The sequence below is a fragment of the Leiobunum rupestre genome, chromosome 9, assembly GCF_980474605.1.
Source record: "Leiobunum rupestre chromosome 9, qqLeiRupe1.1.hap1, whole genome shotgun sequence".
Taxonomy (NCBI): domain Eukaryota; kingdom Metazoa; phylum Arthropoda; class Arachnida; order Opiliones; family Sclerosomatidae; genus Leiobunum; species Leiobunum rupestre.
This window is the reverse complement of record NC_143392.1, coordinates 15,602,628-15,623,721: the sequence shown is the minus strand read 5'-3', so window position 1 is coordinate 15,623,721 and position 21,094 is coordinate 15,602,628. Positions and strand designations below refer to the sequence as shown.

Below are 21,094 nucleotides of genomic sequence, written 5' to 3'. Positions count from 1 at the left end.
CATTGTGAAAACAATGAAAATTTTGGGTATGTTTGACTCTTAACATTTTATAACATTATTGTACCGTATTATACCGTTGAATTAATAAGTAATAACGATTTAACTATTAATAGCTTACAATGATTCCACACGAAGCCGAAAACAGGACTCAAATTTCAAATCTCGTGCACGCGCCGCGAAGCTTGTCCCACTAAATTGTGTCCCCCCCCTCGCTACCCCACCGTCTTCTCCAAAGTTTGAGAGACGCCCGCGAATGCGTTGACGAAGGTACGTGTGAAATATCCAGTAAGCGTTAGCTTTTATTATTCATCCAAGGGTCTACTACACAGGGCCTCCAGTTGGTTAAATCCGGCACTGTTCAGAACACGATGGCAATTGATCCTTAGACATGTAGTTCCCTGGTTTAAGACTTTAAGTAATAACGTAAAACGCAGAAAAGCACCGTCCATCGTAGCCCCAGATGGTAGAAATCAATACATTAATTAATGAATACTTTAATGACGAAACCTCTACCATTTCAATCCGTCTATACCACTGCCTACGTTATTATCAAGGCACTCGAATATATTAACGACGCGACGACCTGTTTTTTACATCTGATACACGTAACGTGGCTTTCTGATCTGAACTTAATAAGAACTATATCGTAAAAAGAAAAGATGCATAGATTAAGTCGCCATCTAGCGACACCACCAAATGAATTTTGGTCCATGATTTTGTCTTCGCATTTTCATATTATTCGTAGTAGGGTTTTTTTTTTATTCTCAAATAGTTTAGTGACATCATTGGTAAATAAGCGAACACCCATAATGCATTTCGCGAACTCGTGTGGCGGGGCTGAATTTCCACTATTACACCCCAAATTTGTTATAATGCAAAATTTTACGAAGCCATATTTTTTTTAGAACTCATGAAATCTTGCGATTACCTACGCAATGGAGTCCCGATTCGAGAAAACCTAGTGGTCAGAATTGGCAAAGCAAAATTCCAGAAATAAATTGAAGAAATTTCCCGTGCACGGGTCTGTATAATAACGTAGGCAATGAACAGGGTTGCCACCTTTTTTCATAATCAAATTCCCTGACTTTTCCAGGTTTTCCCTGACCATCTCCGGAGATTTTCCCTGACTTATTTTGTACCAAGATTTTTTAATTTTTAACCTATATTTTAGTAAACGTTTCCTAATTGTAACCGAAATTAAATTCCCTGACTTTTCCCTGATTTGTAGACTAATTTTGAAAATTCCCTGACATTTCCTTGATTTTTAGACTAATTTTTAAAATTCCCTGACATTTCAATGATTTTTAGACTAATTTTTAAAATTCCCTGACTTTTCCCTGATTTTTAGACTAATTTTTAAAATTCCCTGACTTTTCCCTGATTTTTAGACTAATTTTTAAAATTCCCTGACTTTTCCAGGTACCGTAGCAACCCTGATGAATATAAATACTTTCGAAGTTAATTTTATTATTTACTCTTCTGAGATATTTTATTTAAAAAAATGATAAAAACGGTTAAGCTTATAATATTTATTTTCATAACAAAGAATAAATTTTACCTTTCGTCAGACCTACTACTAACATTATTTTTAATTTCGGATCGAGCCATTGGACAACTACTTCGCGAAACAACCGGTAAAAGGAACTTGATATTCGGAGCGGCCTCTTTTGGTTTGTCCGATTTCGCGGGTCGGCAGTCGCAAGTTCTGGAAAGGGTTTCCGGCAAACTTCTCCTCCTGAAAAGCAATCGCTTCACCGTCGACCTTCGTGTTGCCGGGGAATCCAAAGACAAACACCTTCGAGCGATCCGCGGATGCGAACAAGGACATTGTACGTGAATGGAGGGAGATTGAACCGTTCGTAGCGGCGAGCCCGCCTCGTCAACTACCAAAGAAAAACTAAAGGCCGGGGATGTGCCACGCGTCAATTGCAGTTCGTCTTCGGATGGGCTGGGGCTGGCGGGATGGACCACGCAAGTAGGAGTCACGATGGATTCGCGAGACACGCGTTTGACTTGAGGCGTTTCCAGGATCTCGACATCGCTGTCGCTACTGTCCAGTCGAGTGGGTCGCCTTGCGAAACCACAAACGGAGTTTTCCACGAAGAAACTGAACTCGGAAGCGCTCGTTGGAGATAACTCGTACTTGTAACGCAAACATTCCTCCGGAGACGAAGAACTCGAAGACCGATTTTCGTAGTATGTCGAGGAAGTCTGGCGATAAAGAGTAAGACATCATTAGCAGATTCAACTTTCATAAATATAAACGTAATTGGGTTTTTATTAAAGATTACTTAAAGGCTGGTTTACACTAAGGCAAAACCGCCGTGACGGCGAGCGCTAACTTTTGAAATCCTCGTTAGGCCTAATAGAAAATTTTTGCGTTCACGCCCGCCGTCACGACGGTTTTGCGCTAGTGAAAACCAACCCTTAATTGCATAGCCGTAGCAGCGACTTTTTAGTCAAAGAATTTTATTCAATTTTTAAGAGGTCGAATTACGAAAACCAAATAAATGGGCCCCCGACCCGGGACCCCCCTTTTCTCAACGAAATGCTTCAATAAAATAAAGTAGTGATGTACATGACGAACAAAAAAGTTCTAACAACGGTAAAAAGAGTCCGAATATAACAGAACTGGTTTTATTTACTAGGAGATACCTCAAAAATTTCTAAATACATTATCGACAATTGTTTCATTGTTATTTATAAATAATTTTATCTCTTGGGACAATTTTGAGACCCTTTCGAGATCAATTTGGGGCCCCTTATACGGTGATTTTGGGGCCCCTCAAAATTTTAAGGTAGGTAGTAGCCTACCTGGCCTACCCCCTACCGCCGCCACTGATTTTATAAATAGTGATACTCGCATTTTAATATAATTTTTGCATCGTTTGCTTCTATTTTGATCAGTTTATTTAAGAAAAAACGTTCTTGTGACTTATTAATTTGTGTGTAGAAGCTAAGAGTAGGAGCAACAAACACAACACCCCACACAAGGAGAACGCAACCCGTCAAAAGTCGTGGATTTTCTTGCGTACAATTTTCATTGGTTAGACTCTTCAGTGCCTGCTGCCGTCGGAAGGGGAAAATTCGGAAATTGTCTTCCCCCTTTCCGTAAAACGTTCAGCGTAAAGGCTCGTCCAATGAAATTTGTACACAACACTGCGTTAGCGTGTTTAAAGGCTAGCTGCGTTCTCTTTGTGTTTGTTGCTCCTAGGTAGCAGACACTATATCATAGGCGCTACCTCGGAGAAGCCAGCGCCGTTACGCCATCTAGACTCGTTTCGGGCACAAATACCAGTAATAGAATCGTGTCTCCTACAATCTAGGAGGGTGAAAGTGGACTCATGGACTCTATTATCCCCCCCCCCCCCGATTTGTCAACAGCGTCCTCTATCGCAGATAATTTGAAACCTTTCCGGGGTCGGTAAATTATGAAATTAGTTTAAAGAATGTTTTTACTTTTATATCTTAGAAAATAAATAAATATATATATAGATTTTTTATTTATGACTATCTTTACGCACATAATGTAATTAACAAAGTTAATTAAAGGATTACAGGGGTTCCGAGAATTCGCAGCGCGGCCATCTTTGTTTGTGTCAAGAATAAGTAAAAAAAATTAGTTGGGTTCCGCCAGAATTAGGTGCTTAATTTAGGTTTCCATTGCAAAAAAAATTGGGAACCGCTGGTCTAATCTATTAAAGTTGAATAACCCCAATAAAATTATTTAGAGCTGTCTTGTCCCCCTGCCTCGCCAGTTTCTTGTCAGAATTTTGTGGTTAAAAATATTTCGCTTTGGGCCTACTGGCTTGACGGTGTGTATACAAACATACTACTAACAACGAACACAGTATTAGTACAAACACGTAACATAATTAATATATTAAACCCAAAATTCACGCCTATATAGGAACAGAGAATAATTACAAGTCTGACCTATATGGCCTCCATCCGAAAAACCCTGACTGAACCTTAAAGGGTCCGTATTAGGTGTACAGGCTTGCAGTTTTGACTGTACTAAAATTATTAAGTATCTGTGCAATCCATACCTCTACTTGGAATGCTTATCGCGGCATATTTTCGTCTCGATGTGGCTGACGGTTTTTTTTGACGTCACTATGTTAATTTAACAAACAACAACGTGAGAGGGGAGCGCGCGCAGAAGGGATTTTTTATCTCGTAGGCGGGGCCAAAGCCGTCAGAGTGATCTTACCATACCCGATACGCCAGGATAAGCATTCCAAGTAGAGGGATGGATACCTGGTATCTGATTACAGATTTAGCATAACCAAACGCTGTAATCAGTGTACAAATGTTTGGCTCAGGAAAAATACCAGAATATGATTGGTTGGATCTAACTCAATTTTTTGTGAAAATTAGTTAAGTTAAAATTTTTGCTAATTGTCATACTTATTGGTATTATCATATGTAACATAATTAATCATAAGTATGCCTTTGTATAATATTGCCATTGAAAAAAATTCAATGAGACCTTGTTTCACGCGGAACATACATTGAGCGGACCCAAAAATGCAAAAATGCAAAAATGCTTATAATCCTTGCGCTATTGAAAAGGTTACCATGGAAATGAAATCATGTGATCGCGAGGCACGAGCTAAATTTGACATGGGCAAAGCCATTAACGCGCGAGGAATTCTCACTAACTTCCGTTTCCCACCAGTAAAGTTGATGACGCGTATTTCGTCACGGAGTTGTAAGTGACGTAATTTACGTCATATCCCGTGAACAAGGTTTCATTAACGAAAATGCTTTTATGGCATACTTATGAGTGATTATGTTACATATGGTATTATGTTAATAATGAACATGATCTTACGTCGAAGTTCCCGTAGTTAAAATCGTGGGCTCCGGGAGAGTAAACTTCTTCGGATTCCCCGCTCGCTTCGGCTTGCGCGGCCGGTGAACTGGTGGGAGAACGAAAATGTCCTCCAGATATGTTGAGAATGGGAAGCACCACGCGTAAATAGTCAGTCATATCACTGTCGTCCAACGGGTTCACCAAATAACTCTTGGTCGGAAGCCCTTCTTTCGCGGGATGATCTTCGAATTTGTACTTCTTCTTCTTTAAATAACTGAAGAATTAAGTTGGGAGTTAAGTCTGGTAAATGATACAAATTTTGTTAAAGCTAGGAGCAACAAACACGCAAGGAGAACGCAACCCGTCTAAAGTCATGCATTTTCTTCAATTATTTTTTAAATTATTAATTATTTTTTTCTTGATTATTAATTATTTTTCTTGATTATTAATTATTTTTCTTGATTATTAATTATTTTTCTTGATTATTAATTATTTTTCTTGATTATTAATTATTTTTCTTGATTATTAATTATTTTTCTTGATTATTAATTATTTTTCTTGATTATTAATTATTTTTATTATTAATTATTTTTTCTTAATTATTAATTATTTTTCTTAATTATTATTTTTCTTAATTATTATTTTTCTTGATTATTAATTATTTTTCTTGATTATTAATTATTTTTTCTTGATTATTAATTATTTTTTTATTATTAATTATTTTTTATTATTAATTATTTTTTTATTATTAATTATTTTTTTAGTATTAATTATTTTTTTCTTAATTATTAAATATTTTTCTTAATTATTAATTATTTTTCTTAATTATTAATTATTTTTCTTAATTATTAATTATTTTTCTTAATTATTATTTTTCTTAATTATTATTTTTCTTGATTATTAATTATTTTTCTTGATTATTAATTATTTTTCTTGATTATTAATTATTTTTCTTGATTATTAATTATTTTTCTTGATTATTAATTATTTTTCTTGATTATTAATTATTTTTCTTGATTATTAATTATTTTTATTATTAATTATTTTTTCTTGATTATTAATTATTTTTTATTATTAATTATTTTTTCTTGATTATTAATTATTTTTATTATTAATTATTTTTTCTTGATTATTAATTATTTTTTCTTGATTATTAATTATTTTTTCTTGATTATTAATTATTTTTTTATTATTAATTATTTTTTATTATTAATTATTTTTTTAGTATTAATTATTTTTTTCTTAATTATTAAATATTTTTCTTAATTATTAATTATTTTTCTTAATTATTAATTATTTTTCTTAATTATTATTTTTCTTAATTATTATTTTTCTTGATTATTAATTATTTTTCTTGATTATTAATTATTTTTCTTGATTATTAATTATTTTTCTTGATTATTAATTATTTTTCTTGATTGTTAATTATTTTTCTTGATTATTAATTATTTTTCTTGATTATTAATTATTTTTCTTGATTATTAATTATTTTTCTTGATTATTAATTATTTTTCTTGATTATTAATTATTTTTCTTGATTATTAATTATTTTTCTTGATTATTAATTATTTTTCTTGATTATTAATTATTTTTCTTGATTATTAATTATTTTTCTTGATTATTAATTATTTTTCTTGATTATTAATTTTTCTTCCCAATTATTTTTTTTCTTCGTAATTATTATTTTTTCTTCCTAACTATTATCTTTTTCTTCCTAATTATTATTTTTTCTTCCTAATTATTATTTTTTCTTCCTAATTATTAATTATTTTACCTTCTTAATTTTTATTTATTTCTCCCTAATTTTTAATTATTTTACCTTCTTAATTTTTATTTATTTCTCCCTAATTATTAATTATTTTACCTTCTTAATTTTTATTTTTTTCTCCCTAATTATTAATTATTTTACCTTCTTAATTTTTATTTTTTTCTCCCTAATTATTAATTATTTTACCTTCTTAATTTTTATTTTTTTCTCCCTAATTATTAATTATTTTACCTTCTTAATTTTTATTTTTTTCTCCCTAATTATTAATTATTTTACCTTCTTAATTTTTATTTTTTTCTCCCTAATTATTAATTATTTTACCTTCTTAATTATTATTTTTCCCCCCTAATTATTAATTATTTTACCTTCTTAATTATTATTTTTTCCCCCTAATTATTAATTATTTTACCTTCTTAATTATTATTTTTTTCTCCCTAATTATTAATTATTTACCTTCTTAATTATTATTTTTTCTCCCTAATTATTAATTATTTTACCTTCTTAATTATTATTTTTTCTCCCTAATTATTAATTATTTTACCTTCTTAATTATTATTTTTTCTCCCTAATTATTAATTATTTTACCTTCTTAATTATTATTTTTTCTCCCTAATTATTAATTATTTTACCTTCTTAATAATTAGTAATAATATCCTAATATTGAAAGATAAATTATGTAATGTATTAAAGTGCTACAGAATGTTTTGAATTTTGAGGGTGGGGTGACAAAATCATGTGTCCTAACAAATCAAGAAGGTAGGCCTGTCTTCTGAGAAGAAGAACGCAACCCGTCAACAGTTGTGGATTTTCTTTCGTACATTTTTCATTGGTTAGACGCTTTAGCGACTGCTGCCGTCGGAAGGGGAAAATTCGGAAATTGTCTTCCCCCCTCCCGTAAAACGCTCAGCGTAAAGGTTCGTCCAATGAAATTTGTACGCAACACTGCGTTAGCGTGTTTAAAGGCTAGCTGCGTTCTCCTTGCGTTTGTTGCTCCTAGGTTAAAGGCTTAGGCACCTCTTCGTAATTTCACTAATAGTAACGCGTCCTGGAAGACTTAACGTTTCGAGTTGGTTGGTGATAGTGACGGTGTTACCAAAGAGGCAATAGCGTGGCATTTTGACGCCCACAACTCCGGCTATGACGGGACCCGTATGGACACCAATTCGAATCTGAAATTAGTAGGATCAAAATTATTAAAATGGTAAAGCCCGGTTCGATTTATGCAGTGGTCACAGCACTATCGTTTTTATTGGCGAAACTCGTTCGTCGGATTCAGGTCTGGAAAACAAATCTAACTATGATTTTGCGCCATATATATTGGTACCCCAAATAAACTATAATAATTACATAAAGCAAAATATTTTATAGTACGAATACCATTATTTTTCTTCCTTATTATTATTTTATTTCTTAATTATTATTATTTTTTAATTATTAATTATTTTTTCTTAATTATTAATTATTTTTTCTTAATTATTAATTATTATTTTTTAATTATTAATTATTTTTTCTTAATTAGAATTATTTTTTCTTAATTATTAATTATTTTTTTTAATGATTATTTCTTCTTCTTAATTATTAATTATTTTTTCTTCCTAATTATTAATTATTTTTCTTCCTACTCATTAATTATTTTTTCTTAATTATTAGTAATAATATCCTAATATTGAAAGATAAATTATGTAATGTATTAAAGGGCTACAGAATGTTTTGAATTTTGAGGGTGGGGTGACATAATCATGTGTTCTAACAAATCGGGAAGGTACGCCTGGCTTCTGAGTCACGTGAGGGAATGGGTCACTATGGGTGGAATTAATGGAATCCGGACCGAATTTATCAAACGATCATGTGGACCTTTAAAAGATCGCATATCATTGAGGGACAGATCACTTTCTTACAGCTAGCAGCAACAAACACAGCACCCCACAGAAGGAGAACGCAACCCGTCAAAAGTCGTGCATTTTCTTGCGTACAGTTTTCATTGGTTAGACGCTTTAGCGCCTGATGCCTTCGGAAGGGGAAAATTCGGAAATTGTCTTCCCCCAGTCCGTAAAACGTTCAGCGTAAAGGCTCGTCCATTGGAATTTGCACACAATACTGCGTTAGCGTGTTTAAAGGCTAGCTGCGTTCTCCTTGTGTTTGTTGCTCCTAGCTTACAGGGTGTCCTAATAATCATGCTTAAAAATTTAATCATTTTTAATCTTTGTACAGCCAAAGCTACAGATTTAATTTTAATCTAATCATGATTTAATTATACGAGGGTGTCCTAATAATCATTGGAGTGAGCTGCCCCTCCTAAATCATAGTGTACAACATTTATGCAGTTTACCATAATTTACGACCTAAAAATCGTATTAATTATCGTAGCGGTCGTTAGATGGCGATATATCTCTCCGTGTACTCCATGTAAAGATAGGATCGAGCTCTGACCTCCGCATAAAACGTACCTTTTATAGCTAAGACTGGTAGTTTGTACGTGAATGGTCGTACTTGGATTGGTTGTCCATCGACGGGCGAGTAAACGTGTTTGGTGACTCCAACCATGCCTAAGGCCATCTCGACCATTCGATCGGAGTGGTCCTCTACAAAATGGGGGATTCCAGCCACGGCGATGTAGGCGTCTCCAATTGTTTCCAACTAATTAGGCGGACGAGATGAAAGAAAAATCAATTGATGAAATCACTTTTCTAGAATTGAATTATAAAAGTAATTTCTGGGGGTACGATCACAGCCCGCCAGGGGTCGCTTTGGGCTTCGGTTGCTACACGAAAAGTTACCTAGTATCGACAGAAGCGAGTCACGACAATGAAATGATTTTTAGATTAGAACATATCCTTTATAACGAACTAACCGTATCCGGTTTCCTTTGACTTACGGCAAATTAGTTTGAAGGTTATTCCAGTTTGGTTGATAAAATCGGGTACGCTCTTGTTACAGTCTATCGCGAGTTATACAATTCACGATGAAATGATTAGGAATTAAATCCGTTTAATCAATTTCTACAGTGGAGTTAATATAGGGAGGGAGGGAGGGAGGGGGCTAATGTATGCCAGGTTTGAACTAATTATCTGGAAGATTTATAGCATCTTAAATGATGGTAATGTAAAGACGTAATGAATGTAGAGTTATAATTGAGCCACGTTTACGCTAGGCGTTTCCCGATAAGCTGCGTTCAGACTATGTGAAAATATTACGTTAGCATCGGTGGTGTCGTTTCGGTTATGTTGGTTGCGTCGGTTTGTTCATTTCACTGTTCAGAAAGGAACCAACCTTGCACATAGATTAACATAAAAAGTGATTGTTCATCCAATCAGAACTCAGTAATAACGGCATAAAAATTGAAATAATTTTTTTCCACCTCTGATTGGTTATAGTATTTCGATGGTTCTAAAGGTCGCCACTACCTAGAGTCAGCGCTGATGAGGCATAAGGCTAATTGTCTGCTATGAACTTTTTGGGGGCAACGAAATGCAAAAATGTAAACGACACGCGCGAAAATTTAAAGTATCTGTTGAGAAGTCTGAACGGTGTAAGAAATCGAAAGAACCGACATGATCGACGCAAACGTAATATTTTCACATAGTCTGAACGCTGCTTTAGAGACCTCTTCTATAAATGGAAAGATCAATTTGATCGCGAGGGCAACGAAGTCAAAAGGTTCGGGTAGGATCGTACCTTATACACTTCGTGAAAGTTACAAAGAGCGTCGAATTGCAGGTAAAGGCGATTGAGGAGACGCACTATGTCGATGGGAACCACGTTTTCATTTCCGCACATGGCCGTGAATCCGACAATGTCCGAATAGAGACAAGTAACTAGCTCAAACAATTCCGTTTCAACGGGAATGTCTTTGCAAAGACAGCGAGCCACTTTAGGAGGGAAGATGGAAGCCAAGACAGCTTCGGTTCGACGTTTGTCTTCCCTTCGTTTCGCCTCGAGGACCTTCAAGTTGTTGGAGGTCTCGTCGAGCTTCTGCAACAAGGCTCGCTCGCCTTTCCGCTGATGCGTCATCAACAGCAAGTCCCGAGTGCGGTCGTACAGAGGGAAATCACTCAAGTGCAAGCCTAGCTGCTCCATCTCGTCGAAATCGGCCACGCGAGGCGACCCTAAGAACAGCAACGAGTTGGACTCCGGCGTAAAGATCATTTGACCCTTCAGTCGAAGACACGGTTTGATATCCTGAGAACGGAAAGAATCACCTTTAGAATCTACCATCAACGTATAAAATGGAGAATAAGCTAATATTAAACATTTTGCGTTGGGGTCGGTCGTTTTACTTGTGGAGATTTCAATGGGGGTTTGGGTCTTAGAGGGTACTATGCCCGCCAGTTGCCAGTTGGCCATTCGTTTATCCAGCCATTCATTTATCCAGTCATACATTTATCCTTTCTCGTTCTTAGCACTGCTATAGCTAAATTAATATGGTACTTGGTGCCCAAAATCATAATGGAATTTTAATTCAGTAAAGTTTATAATAACGCACTTTACTTACAAATTGTTAGTTCCCTTAAGCGCAGTCCCAATTAAAAATAATGTATCACTTAAGAAACAAATGATTTATTAATTTAATTAGGTGGATTTTAACGGATGAATTTCGATCGAATGCCCACCGTGAAAGGCATATTTGTAAATAATTTATATGTAATATGAATGTGAAAATCTCTCCAATACTTTCCAGGAATAGTTAGACCTGCAAAGATAGTGGATGCTAAAATTCGTTACATAACCATATTTCAGGTATTCGAAAAATATGTCATTTGTTTGCGTGTTTTTGAGTTTGGTCAGGTTAGTTTGGGTTGGGCGGAGCAATTTTTTGTCTGGTTGTATTTTGTGTTGAGTCCTATTGTGTAAGATAATGTTGAGTCTGGTTGTGTTGGGTAATGTTGAGTCTGGTTGTGTTGGGTAATGTTGAGTCTGATTGTGTTTACTATTGTTGAGTCAGGTATTGTCGAATCAGGTTGAGTTGGGTAATATTGAGTTTGATTGTGTTGGGTAATGTTAAGTTTGATTGTGTTGGGTAATGTTGAGTTTGATTGTGTTGGGTAATGTTGAGTTTGATTGTTTAGTAATGTAGAGTCGGGTTGTGTTGGGTATTATTTAGTCTGATTGTGTTGGGTAATGTTGAGTCTACAGATTGTGTTGGGTAATGTTGAGTCTACAGATTGTGTTATCTATTGTTGAATCGGGTTGAGTTGGGTAATGTAGAGTCGGGTTGCGTTAGCTAATGTTGAGTATGATTGTGTTGGGTAATATTGAATCTGGTTATGCTAAGTTAGGTTAAGTTGAGCTTCGATAGGCTGTTGCGTGAGCAAACCGTGTTTGGAAACTGATTTATTGGCGACAAAATTAAATATAAATATATTCTATATTTATTCATTTGTTTCATAGAATCACACAATGGGAACTTGTAAATTTGAGTTGCGCTTTTGGGAATCTGCACTTAGGGCTGTAAACATTTGATTTTAAAAGTCTATTTGGAAATACGATATCAAATCTTACTAAACCTTCTTAAATAAAACGAATAACGTTTGAGAGTAAAGTGACCTATATCAAGGGCTTTTACGCTAAAACAAATAGGCCAACTATCCGCGGTGTCAGTACCTTTCTAATGAGATTTGTAAATGAAGCGAAGGAATCCTTAAGCCGTAACAAGCTTAAAACGAAAGCCTACACGGGCGAGAACGTTATTTCGCTTTCACGGCGGCACAAAAAGAACCGGAGAAGATAGAACGTAGTGAGAGAAATAAAACAAAACGACAAATAAAGGAAAAGGGCGACCGATTGACGATTAAGGACGAGTAAAAGGGGCCAAAAGGGCCGAGGCCTTTCCTTCTCCTTAATTGGAAGGAAATCGATGAGTGAAAAAGGCCCGTCGCTTACCGCCTGTTCCTCGTATCGCAGGACACCGTCCTTTGTCCGCAAGACGAAAACCATATTAGTGAGCTGTTGAAATCCCTCGAAGCTGCACTCGGCGATAGGTCGGCTATTAACGAAGACGCTGTGGAAAGAGACCCCCTCGGAACCCCGCGATTCTTCTCTCCACAAATGTCCCACGAAGCGCCGAAGACCGCGGCCCAGTTGAGTGATCACGAAGTTGTCGCTAACGACGAAGTGGAAGGGAAAGGCCGAGGCCAAGGTCGACACGCTCAGGGGTAAATCGTCCGGTAAGGTACTGATGTCCGCCCCTAAGGTCAAAGGGGTGATGGACTGGCGCCGACGACGCACTTTGCCACCCTGAAGAAACTGACACGGACGGATTTCCAGGACAACGTGTTCTCTTTCACACTGACGCGAAAACTCGATCGCCTTGATGGTGATCGGGGTGTCGAATAAATCCAGAGCCACCGCCCGGACCTGCAACGTCGAAGGAAATAGTTTCAGTTTTCATTTATGGGAAGGTTTTTGGAGGGACACTCCGGCCATCCCTCTGTCTTGTCAACATAATTACTCATAAGTATGCCTCTGTATAATAGTCCCATTGAAAAAAATTCAATGAGACTTTGTTTCACGCGGAACATACATTGAACGGACCCAAAAATGCAAAAATGGTTATAATCCTTGCGCTATTGAAAAGGTTAACATGGAAATTAAATCATGCGATCGCGAGGCATGAGCTAAACTTGACAAGGGCAAAGCCAGAAACGCGCGAGGAATTCTCACTAACTTCCGTTTCCCATCAGTAACGTTGATGACGCGTATGTCGTCACGGAGTTGTAAGTGACGTAATATACGTCATATCCCGTGAACAAGGTTTCATTAACGAAAATGCTTTTATGGCATACTTATGAGGAATTATGTTACATATGATAATAGTTAGTGTAGGGAGCTGTAGGCTCGCGTGCAGGGCTGTGCGATTAGTGGTTTCGGGTAATCGAGTTGGTTATCGAGTATCAAATTTTTATCATCGAGTATTCGAGTCGAGTAACCGAGTACTTGATTAAGGGGAAACTTTCTCTTATTCGAATCCAGTAACTAAAAAAACCTCGAGTAATATTTTCAACGAGTCGGGTTATCGAGTATACTTGATTAGGAGCTGGTTTTATTCAATTAATTATGAAATTAAATTTAAAACGAGTATAAAGTAACTTTCAATGCTGAAAAATATTCCTTTAATTTAAATGAACCACAGTTTCCACAACTTTGTAAAAACCCCGCTTTGAACTTTGAAGCAACGTTGATAGAAACAAGACGTACGACGGTCGGAATACACACAATCCTTCTAATGTGTTAAGTTTGTTTGAGCTATTCACAGCAACCTGCAACGCCGGTATCACAACCAATATATATCCACGGCCACACATAATTGTATTTACACTTATTTGTTACTTCTAGTCATACTTTGAAAGCATCGAAGATTCCTTCGATTAGTGTCACTCTTATTTTTTACTTCTGATCACACTTATTTGTTACGGGGATCCGTATACGCTGCCCAAAAAACCTTACTTAGAATTAAAATTAAGGAACGTATTTGCAACTCTAGGTTATGTGTAAACCACAGCTATTCAAAAATATAACTTTCATGAAAATCGTACTTAAATTAAGGAACTGTGTGTAGATTTTTAGGCGAAAATATAAAACCACGAAAATTGGGGTCCCGTAAATTACCCTGAAAACTATACTTAAATTTAATATTTACTTATATAACCGAAGTTGTAGGTCCGTTGAATCCTAACCTATCCAATAATATTATCTTTAACGTTACCGGACTTAATTTTAAATAAAATATCTACCACATAAAGCGAAACCACCGAAAATAGTAAATTGGGCAAATTCACAACTTCTAGTGCTCCGATTTGAAAACATTATAAAAGGCTATCAATGGCGATGTATGTACATTCGAACGAGATATCATTGACTCTTCTAGCCCTAACCGTTGAAGAGATATGCGCGACACGGCGGCATCGGCGGCATCGGCAACGGCTACACTGTACGTGAAATTAATACACACAAATCCTTAGGATTGTGTGTAAAAACAAATATTCGACGAGTTTAGAGATCAGCTTATTCGAATAATCGGGTACCCGAATATGAAATTTTTAGTACTCGGTAATCGACGAGTATTCTCCAATTACTTATTCGAGGTCGAGTTCGAGTACTCGACCTCAAAAATGGCCGAGTACTCGATGATGTTCGAGTACTCGCACAGCCCTACTCGCGTGGCATGAAGGGCTTGTCACCACCCGGCTACCTGTTTAAAGGCATTATAAGTCGCTAGATGACTTCGGCCTAAGGTGGTGCCTTGGGTATTAGCCTAACTGATTATTATTATTATTAACTTATAATATGTTAGAGCGTAGAATCGCCATCTTTGTGGAACTGAATAATTCCGAGATAAATATCACATCAATAATTTAAATCTCGTATCACATACATTTTATGAGATACTTCATGGTTCCATTAGAGAGCATGCAAGAGAGATTTCGCAATGAGAAACGCTATTTCGGTAACAAGAAGGCCTAGAAAGGTTTTATCATATTTCCCTAAGATTAAACAGGATACATCCGATAGATACTTGATTTTTAAATCTCTTAACTTCATTTTCCATTAAATCCATCAGTTTTCAAATGATGAGGATGACGATTCTCATATGAATAATAAAATATTTAAAATTTTAAAGTTCATATTTGAGCCCCTATATTATAATTAAAACTTATTTCCAATTTCATTGCTCCATTACTGACCTCGGAGCACCTCGGAGCAAGGAATTCTCTGCTCCATCACGGAGCCAAACCGATTGTAAATCATGATTATCTCCGAGATATGTTCTCGATAGCCTAATGGGACACGCAACTATTTTCGGAGCAATTGAAGCAACTCAAAATAAAACGCCAATAGGTGCATTAAAGGTCAGGATATTACAGACTTCTACTACGCCTTACTTTATCGGCTGGGAATAAATATTTCCGAGAACCAGGACCTGTAAGTTACTGTTTATATAGTGCTTGTTGAAATAATGGCATTTTTTTCACCTGTACGGTATGCAACAAGTGTTTTCGTTTAACTAGGTTGCTTTTATTGACATATTAAGGCTAAGCAAAAACACGACGTTCTGATTACAGGTGAAAAGTTTCCATAATTTCAAAAAGCAGTAACTTGCAGGTCCTGGTTCTCGGATATATCACTTCAGGGCAATTTCCTTGAAGATGTTTTATTTAAGCGCCTATATTCCTACCGTTCCAGTTTTTAAATACGAGCATAAATCTGTGTGTTAATATTACTTTTAAACGTGTATACTTTTTTGAAGTTAGTAGGTGGTTTTTTTTCGCCAGTTTGAGGACCAAAAGTGTAAACTTTTTACCCTAAAACGTTTTAGTCGCCTGTTCTTGGGGTAAGATTTACCCTGTCCCGAATTTTGATCGCTTGTTCCAGAGCTCCAAGGTTACACTTTTTACTCCTTCTTTAAACTTTAACTCCTCCGTTCTTACTCCAACTCGTTTTTTTCATCAAGATAGAATTGGAGTAAAATGACGTCATAGGGCTACACTTTTTAACCTGCTCAAAAAACCCAGAACAGGCAAAAAAACCCACCTATTATATTACTCATTTCCTACCACTATTTTTATCCTGTAATGTATTAAAAATCAGAGGAACTCCGCGAATAAATTTAGCAGGACAGTGAGATGACTCAAGGATCCTATATGTTAGAAGGATAGGTAGCCCTCCGGCCAGCCCGTGTTTTCAAAACGCCGGCAGCGCCGTCGATATTAAGAGAGCCTCTAAACGTGGGACGTCTTGTTTCTATTCCCTCAAGGACAAAGTTTGGCGGTGCTTCCTCCATGTTTTGTCCTTGACTTAATCTAAAGCCGGATTCTCTATCGCGCGTGACCCACCGACGGCGCTGCCATTTTTCGTCCCTCGCCTCATATCCTTCTAACATATAGGATCCTTGGATGACTACTAATTTCGTAAGATATGTATATACAGGGTGTCCACTCTATGTGACCTACAAATTTCAAATTCGTACCTAAACCTGTTTTGGAGATATTCGCCCTGATTCATATTTTAGTGGACACCCTGTATAATTAACTCGAGGAATGTTTTTCTAAAAGTCTCCTTTTTATCATATCATTAATCCACAATATCCGAAGCGAGAGATGGCCGTACGAGTCGAATCCCCTTTCGCGTGTATGTCTGTAAGAGAAATCGCTCACTAAACCGCGCACTATGGGATGCAATCCTTTGCGTCCACTGTAATAGTGAAGGTGCAGCAACTCTTCGTCGACGGCGGTGACCCGGAAGGAGGGGGCGTTCATGCCCGGATACAGCGACGACAAATGGTCGTGCAAGTTGTCCAGATTCATCAGGAAATCGTACAGGTTGCTTCCCAGCGCTTTTAACAACTGGTCGAAACCGTTCTCGCTGCAGTACGTCAGAAAATGACTACCGAATTCCTCCAAGCACTTGTCCAGGTCCAGACCTGCCAAGAGAATCATCAGTCATTATTCATATTGCTACCAATAAAACCAAGGACGCGTAGAAGTTAGGAGCAACAAACACAGCACCCCACACAAGGAGAACGCAACCCGTCCAAAGTCGTTCATTTTCTTGTGTACATTTTTCATTGGCTAGACGCTTTAACGCCTGCTGCTGTCGGAAGGGGGAAAATTCGGAAATTGTCTTCCCCCTTTCCGTAAAACACAAGGAGAAGGCAGCTAGCCTTTAAACACGCTAAGGCAGTGTTGTGTACAAATTTCATTGGACGAGCCTTTACGCTGCACCTTTTACGGGAAGGGGGAAGACAACTTCCGAATTTTCCCCTTCCGACGGCAGCAGGCGCTAAAGCGTCTAACCAATGAAAACTGTACACAAGAAAATGCACGACTTTTGACGGGTTGCGTTCTCCTTGTGTGGGGTGCTGTGTTTGTTGCTCCTAGGTGCCAGCATTTAAAATTTTCATAGTTCTTAGTTACTTCTATGCGTTCTGGATAAAACTAAGAATATATTCATGTAAACAGAGAATATGTAGCCTCGGTTTTATGACTCCCGGACAATATCTCTAATAAGATCGTAGCGTAGTGTCTTCATCGCTTATCGGCGGAGGTGGAGAGGTGAAAGGGGCTTAGTTTTTCTTAAAGGAATCAATAGAAAAACCGGGTTATCCGTAAAACCATTAGTCTATAATATTATACAATAAGTGTCTATCTTTGGGGAATATTTTGCTGAGTGCTATTCATGGAGTGACGTCATCACAAGACGAAAATGACCGCCTAGCGAGGCGCTGTTAAAGGCTACTACGTGATACGTGGTTCCGAGCAGACGCAAAACGACAACGAAGCCCATAATAGCGTCACTCTTGTGAATAGCTTTCAGTAAAACTTTTGCATATGAAGAATTGGAAGTGTCATACTTATAGTAAAGTCTTATAGACTTATGGTAATAAACAATACATTATTGATAAATATAATGGAAATGTTATGATAGATCAAAAATTATGTCTGGATTCAAAATTACCTTTGTCATTAAAAATCAATTAACATGTGGGTTTAATTTTGTTTTGTTTATTTTATTTTAAATTTAATACACTCGGGTAAGAATGTATTAATTGGAAAGGGCAGCTTTTTTATTACTTTTAAGGGGGGGCGCCAAATTCAATATTCAAACGGTACCCTTCCTAATCCCAAACGTTCCTACATCATTGAAAAACATGATCATTAATTACAACAAACTAGTGTTGTAAGTCGGAAAATGACCAAAGCCTTATTTCCGGAAATTTTTCGATTTTTTCCGAAAAAAATTAAAAAAAAGTTTTCATTCCATGATTAGTCTAATATTGTTTGCAAATTGAAATAAAGCGGCATTTTCGCCTCATTTTTTCGCATCTGAAAGTAAAACAAAACCTCTAGACTAGCTTTAAATTGATTAACAATGTAACGCTATTAATATTTCGTAATATGTTTACTGTTATTAGCCAATTTATATCGATAAAAGTTGAAAAATTAAATACCGTTAAAAAGTAATTTATGTTTCAATTTTTTATTTTTATGATTTGCGGAAAGTTTTCCGAAATTAGGAAAATTTTCCGCATTTCATTTTTCCGGAAAATTAACAACACAAATATCACAAAGGATTTATTCATTATGAACGATCATAAAAACGAACGTCCAAAACGCGAAAGTACGAAAACAATTGTTACTTCGCGGTTGAATGGAGAAAATTAATGGATCTAGTTCTACGCCGTAAACATACGCACGAATGGTCAGTACATTGGTCATCCTTACCTAGAGTTTCTCTCGTTGATTCGAAAAGTTTCATAGATAGCTCGTCGCTGTAAACTCGATGAATTAGGAAAGATCCTCCTCTCAGTTTAATCCCGCACTGGGCCCTGTGACGGAATTACAATACTCGTATCAATACGAGAAAACACTACTGCTTTATGACTAAGATAAAAGTGTAGTATTTTTTCCTGCGTTTATATCTTAACCAAAATCCTCTGTTACAATCGTCTCCATATGAAATAAGACTTACTGTTTTTATTTAGTAAATCATAACGTCTTTTGCATTGCCGTAGGGCCCCTAGGCAGTGTTGCCAATGTTCGAAAGTCGAAATTCCCATTGCTGGATAGGAAATTTTCCACTAATTCCCACACCCCTATTTAGCCCCGCCCACAACGAAAACTCAACGGAAAAACTAGCCGTAATTTTCAAAAGTTTTGGAAAATAAACTTTTTAAAATTAAATTTTATTGAAATTAGTATTTTTAAACATGAAATATTGTTTGATTGTAGTATTAGTAGGCGCGTCCGTTTCATTATTTCTAATTGCCAAGACTCAAGAAAATACACTACTCTAAATAATTTTGACTTTCTATTGATAGTTAAATTAAAAAAAAAATAGGATAAATTCCGGCAGACATGAAAATTCCCCCAATATGGAAAATTTCCCTCAATCTGGCAGCACTGCTCCTGGGCTTCGAGCTTCTTTGGGCCCCTCAACACTCCCCTCCCCCTTGTGATGCGTGGGCCCCAGCTCTTGGTGGGCCCCTAGGATTCAGCTTAGTCAGCCTTATGGATAATGGGGAACTGGTCTTTTGGTTATTTATTACGAGCGGGTAGTCTGATGTACAAATAGTGAGAACTCGAAATAATTATTTCCAGAAATTTAGAAATAGAGGATAAATTTTAGAAATATTTTCTATGTTTCTGGAAAACTATAAATACAGGATAAATATTAGAAATCTAGAGAAATTCAAAGAAATATTAGAAATCTAGAGAAATTCAAAGAAATATTAGAAATCCAGAGAAATCCAAAGAAATACTAGAAATCTAGAGAAATAAACAGAAATATATTAGATATTTCTGGAAATCTAGAAATATATTAGAAATATTAGAAATCTAGAAATATATTAGAAATATTAGAAATCTCGAGAAATCCAAAGAAATATTAGTAATCTCGAGAAATAAAAAGAAATAGTGGAAATCTAGAGAAATAAACAGAAATAGTGGAAATCTAGAGAAATAATCAGAAATAGTGGAAATCTAGAGAAATAAACAGAAATAGTTTAAATCTAGAGAAATAAACAGAAATAGTTTAAATCTAGAGAAATAAATAGAAATAATGTTAATCTAGAGAAATAAACAGAAATAATGGAAATCTAGAGAAATAAACAGAAATAATGGAAATCTAGAGAAATAATCAGAAATAGTGGAAATCTAGAGAAATAAACAGAAATAATGGAAATCTAGAGAAATAATCAGAAATAGTGGAAATCTAGAGAAATAAACAGAAATAGTGGAAATCTAGAGAAATAAACAGAAATAGTGGAAATCTAGAGAAATAAACAGAAATAGTGGAAAGCTAGAGAAATAAACAGAAATAGTGGAAAGCTAGAGAAATAAACAGAAATATATTAGGTATTTTTGGAAATCTAAAAATGCATAAGAAATATTAGAAATCTAGAGAAATCCCAAGAAATATTAGAAATCTGGAGAAATCGAAAGAAATATTAGAAATCTAGAGAAATAAACGGAAATATTTTTGATATTTCAGGAAATCTGGAAATATTTAAGAAATATCGGAGATATTTAAGAAATATCGGAGATATTTAAGAAATATCGAAATATTTGGAAATCAGCAATCTGGTGTACAATTTTTTTCTAATTGGCTAACCCATCAATTTATTACTAAAAAATGTATTAATGTTTAGAGAGAAAGACTTTGTTGGGATGAGTTTAGCGTTGCTCCCAATTACCTCCTTCCCTCTAAAACCAAATCAAATAAGTCCCATATCTCATAGGTACTCTCAAATAAATTTGGATGGTCTCAATATAGTCATTCTCTCTAAGTATGAATATATAAATTCGTGCTTCTATTTGTCGACTGTTTCCGGATAAAATATTTCAACCTTTTTCTAATAGACGGATCCCGCGGTTGTAGATAATCGAATGAAGACTGAAACTTGAGAAGCCAAATAAAGGATTCAACTTTCATAAACTTACACGATTTTTTGCCAAGCTTCAGCTCCGTATTTCTTAACGACCAAGTCTTCCAGGGCGCAGTGGAGAAAACCG

General features: G+C 35.7%; 1 protein-coding gene across 1 annotated transcript; it reads right to left on the bottom strand.

Moving 5' to 3' along the window:
* Positions 1-1,554: 1,554 nt before the first annotated feature.
* LOC149926643 (guanylate cyclase soluble subunit beta-1-like) lies at positions 1,555-21,091 on the bottom strand. Its single transcript, XM_090157730.1, has 9 exons — positions 21,023-21,091; positions 18,806-18,909; positions 16,739-17,004; positions 12,468-12,941; positions 10,263-10,766; positions 9,078-9,224; positions 7,602-7,756; positions 4,838-5,093; positions 1,555-2,211 (listed from the first exon to the last, which is right to left on the bottom strand). Exons 2-9 carry the CDS (start codon positions 18,837-18,839, stop codon positions 1,555-1,557), a joined length of 2,493 nt encoding a protein of 830 aa, XP_090013856.1. The 5' UTR covers positions 18,840-18,909; positions 21,023-21,091.
* Positions 21,092-21,094: the final 3 nt, after the last annotated feature.

Bases quoted from the DNA above. Each gene is read 5' to 3' on its own strand.
- LOC149926643 (XM_090157730.1), bottom strand. From the start codon at position 18,839: ATGAAACTTTTCGAATCAACGAGAGAAACTCTAG. The intron at 17,005-18,805 runs GTAAGGATGACC...TTCTCTTGGCAG, and splicing joins ATCAACGAGAGAAACTCTAG to GTCTGGACCTGGACAAGTGC. The intron at 2,212-4,837 runs GTAAGATCATGT...CTTTATCGCCAG, and splicing joins TTAACTACGGGAACTTCGAC to ACTTCCTCGACATACTACGA.